At 34.0% G+C, this 3,569-nt stretch overlaps 1 protein-coding gene across 1 annotated transcript; it reads right to left on the bottom strand.

The window, feature by feature from the left end:
- Positions 1-774, bottom strand: LOC109000700. Its single transcript, XM_018977667.1, has one exon. It carries the CDS (start codon positions 772-774, stop codon positions 1-3), a length of 774 nt encoding a protein of 257 aa, XP_018833212.1.
- Between the last annotated feature and the right edge of the window lie 2,795 nt (positions 775-3,569).

Here is a 3,569-nt window from a genome sequence, read left to right as displayed (position 1 = left end):
CTAGTAACCACTATCATCTGACTCAGTCCCTTTCTTCCACCACCCTACGGATTTAAAGTTTTTACTCAAACCTGCTCTCAGCCACGGCCTAAACTGACCTCCTTCCTCACCCGAAACTGCCAAACATCCTTCCTCAGAGTGAAGAATCCTTCCACATTTGAAGCATATCCTTGGCAGCTTCTCATAAGTAAGAGGCACCCACATATTCCTTCCTAGTAAGTTAACTGTACGTCCTCTAGCCACTGCCTTTCTCAGATCACACACTACACGGACCCTCATGAATCTTCCCCATCCCAACCCATCCTCCATCACGTCTACGTCCACCACTTCCCCCACAGACCTCCCTATCAACTCCCCAACAGACTTACTCATACAGGCAAGAGGTAGATTATGAAGCTGAATCCAAAACTCCTCCTCTTCAAAGTTGATTTTGTTTGGTTGAGTAAAACCATCAAACAGTTTCAAGACAAACAAGTGATTATCAAAGAGCCATGGCTTACCTCGCAAAACTCTGTTTCTATCAGCGGAATTAATAAACATAATGATGAAGCAATTTGCTCTGAATTCATGAAACACCAGAGGTTTCCCTACGCTCCAAATTTTCTCCATAGTTCGCCTCACAACTTCCTTCCCGATCGTTCTGTCAACTATAATTTTTCCCACCAAGCTTCGTTTTGCCTTTGACAGGAATTCTTCCCCTACATTGATCGAAATCGGCACATTCTCCTCCTCGTTCAGCTTAAGACGTTCCCAGACCTCTTCCAGCTCCTCCATACCGCCTCCTCAACCTCGCCGTTAAGCAGGAATGGAGAGTACACAACCGCCGTTCTAGATCTGGAAAACCAGAAAAGAAAACGGAATAACAAACTCCTCCTCCACCAATCACCAGAGCGCGTAGCAGAGAGGACACTCTACATCAGCATTAGTACTTATACATTTAAGACTTGTATATATTTGTGGATGCAAAATAATTAACTACAGTATGCGTGATTGTCATTGACATTAATTTTGAGTTTAGGATCACTACTTGGCTACATGAGTTTGTTCCAGTCATGTTGATGGAATCAAGCTAGCTACTTTACCACGTACGTATAGTACGTAATCGATATTAATTAGTCGGCCAAGTTAGTTAATAGAAAAAAAATTGAAAGAAATTAATAAAGGGGGTCGTACCACTTTTAAAAGTCTTATTTTTCTGTTTATACAAATTAAAAAAGTTCTTATTTTTCTTATATATATATATATAATTAGTATTTTTAGCTAGATGTTGTCTTTCTGCGCATCGATTGGTTACTAGTGTAATTCTGAGCTTTTCAGTTATTATTCCTAACATAAACAGGTATTTGAATGACTTCAAAGCGAAGTAATAAGCTGATGATAGCTAGAGTTGGCAGTACATGATCATGATATATATGCCACGTACTCGAATGGTATTTAATATTTATGAGATTGACGAGTGGTTAATTTGATTAAAAAAAAAAAAACTATGAGAAAATCATAAAATATATAGAAATTAAAAATAAGAATAAATTAGTCTTCTCCTTCAATCGCGTATATGAAGCAATAAGAGCACTTTTGTTGGATTACCTAAAAGCTAAATTCAATGAGTATTTAGTTATTAAATAGTAAAATATGCTTATATTGGATTAGTCAAATTCTAAATATTTGAAATTTAGCCACAGTGACTTTCAAAATCTTTTTTAAATTTGAAAGTTACTATACATACATAAAATACATATTTTATTAATTATTTCTCTCTCCATTTCTTTTTATCACATATTTTATCACAATTAATATATTAATTTGACTTAATAATATATTAATTTGATAAGACTATGATTATTAATAAACATATAATAAGTAGAATAGTAAAATATGATAAAATTAAATAAATTAATAATTAAAAAAATTAAATATTTTTAAAATTGGTTGCAATTTTCAACCCCAACAAAGATTAATACATATATATATATATATATATATATATATATATATATATATATATATATATTATATATAATATATTGTGTGCGCCCGCGCGCATATCATGCAGCTCGGTTGGGTGTCATGCTCACTAGGACCGGCCTGGGAAACAAACTATCCGCAATATTGCATGCCCTTTGCGGGGCTGATCGATCATTTGGTACAAATGCTACGTACGTATAACTGGCATACATATATAGTTGATCTGTATAATGTCATTAATAGTCCTAGAAATCAAATCTAATTTATAGTATATATTCAAATTACGTCTTTTTTATCGGTAACCAAACACACGATTTCATGCATGACTAAAGCCAGCATATATATATGCATCATGCGCTATTTCACAACAGTACAGTACTACTAAATTAAAAAGATATCGAATATTTCCTTGTATCCGGCCGGCCGGCCAGAATCACCAAATATTAATGCACGGGCATCACTGGCCTAAACATTGACACGATGATTATAAGTAAGAAATTAAGACACAACAAATTAAGACATGTACGAGGAAACCCGGTTGTTGGGGAATCAAACATGGCAACATAAAAAGCCAACCACTCCACTGAGAAGCTAAGCTAGCTGTTCCCTAATTAATAATAATACCATTAATGTGGTCTTGTCATGCACAAACATTTGACAGACAAAAACAACTGATCACTAAGCACTAGTAAGCAAAATTAATGACCCAATTTATTAGGGGGGCTTTAATGCTAATTTTGAGGGCGACCTCGCTTGTTGAGCCTCTATATATGAGTACTAAACATTATATATTATTAGGGTTGCGGTGCGTATAAGAGATATTATCTTAAGAAATTATATTTACGGTGCATGGCTCGAACATTATTATCTTAACTCATGAGTACCAGTGGGTTTTGTATGAGTTGAGTGCTGAATTGGATTGTATGGTTGAGTGTAAAAATTACATCCTGATCATAACAATACCATTGGAGATTTTATGGAGTCTATGTTAATTATACACATATATACATATAGATGTATATATTAGATAGAATTATATATATGTGGTTGATGAAGTGCATACAAAAATCTGAAAGAACTAATTAAGTTTAAAAAAAAAATCTGCATGCTCTGCCAAGTGTTCTAAAGCCAATATATTAAAGTGCGTTTGGATGTTGAAATAAGTTGAATTGAGTTGGGATGATAAAATATTGTTATAATATTATTTTTTAATATTATTATTATTTTAGAATTTAAAAAAATTGAATTATTTATTATATTTTGTGTTGAAATTTGAAAAAATTATAATGATGAATTGAAATGAATTTAGAATCCAAAAAATGACATATGGAGTGGTGTTAATTAAATCCCTTATACACATGGTAGCAGAATAGTTATAACACAACAGCCCAAGTGTTCCTCAAGCAAGAATATAATTACATAAGATTATCGGCGAAATATAATCAATGGTCATCATGGCTAGCTAGGTAGAGGCTTCAGCTGTCGGATCATGCTCAGTATAGATACAGCAAATCCTTGTGCAACAGTAGATGTGTCCATGCTTTGAGTTCCAGACGGCATGCACTTGCGCAGGAGAGAAAAAAGAAGTGAAGCGGGAGAATTGG

Source organism: Juglans regia, chromosome 15, assembly GCF_001411555.2.
Source record: "Juglans regia cultivar Chandler chromosome 15, Walnut 2.0, whole genome shotgun sequence".
NCBI lineage: Eukaryota > Viridiplantae > Streptophyta > Magnoliopsida > Fagales > Juglandaceae > Juglans > Juglans regia.
Note: the sequence above shows the minus strand (reverse complement) of the source record. Positions and strands in the feature narration are given on the sequence as shown.

Coding starts and splice junctions, on each gene's coding strand:
- LOC109000700 (XM_018977667.1), bottom strand. CDS start 774: ATGGAGGAGCTGGAAGAGGTCTGGGAACGTCTTAAGCTGAACGAGGAG.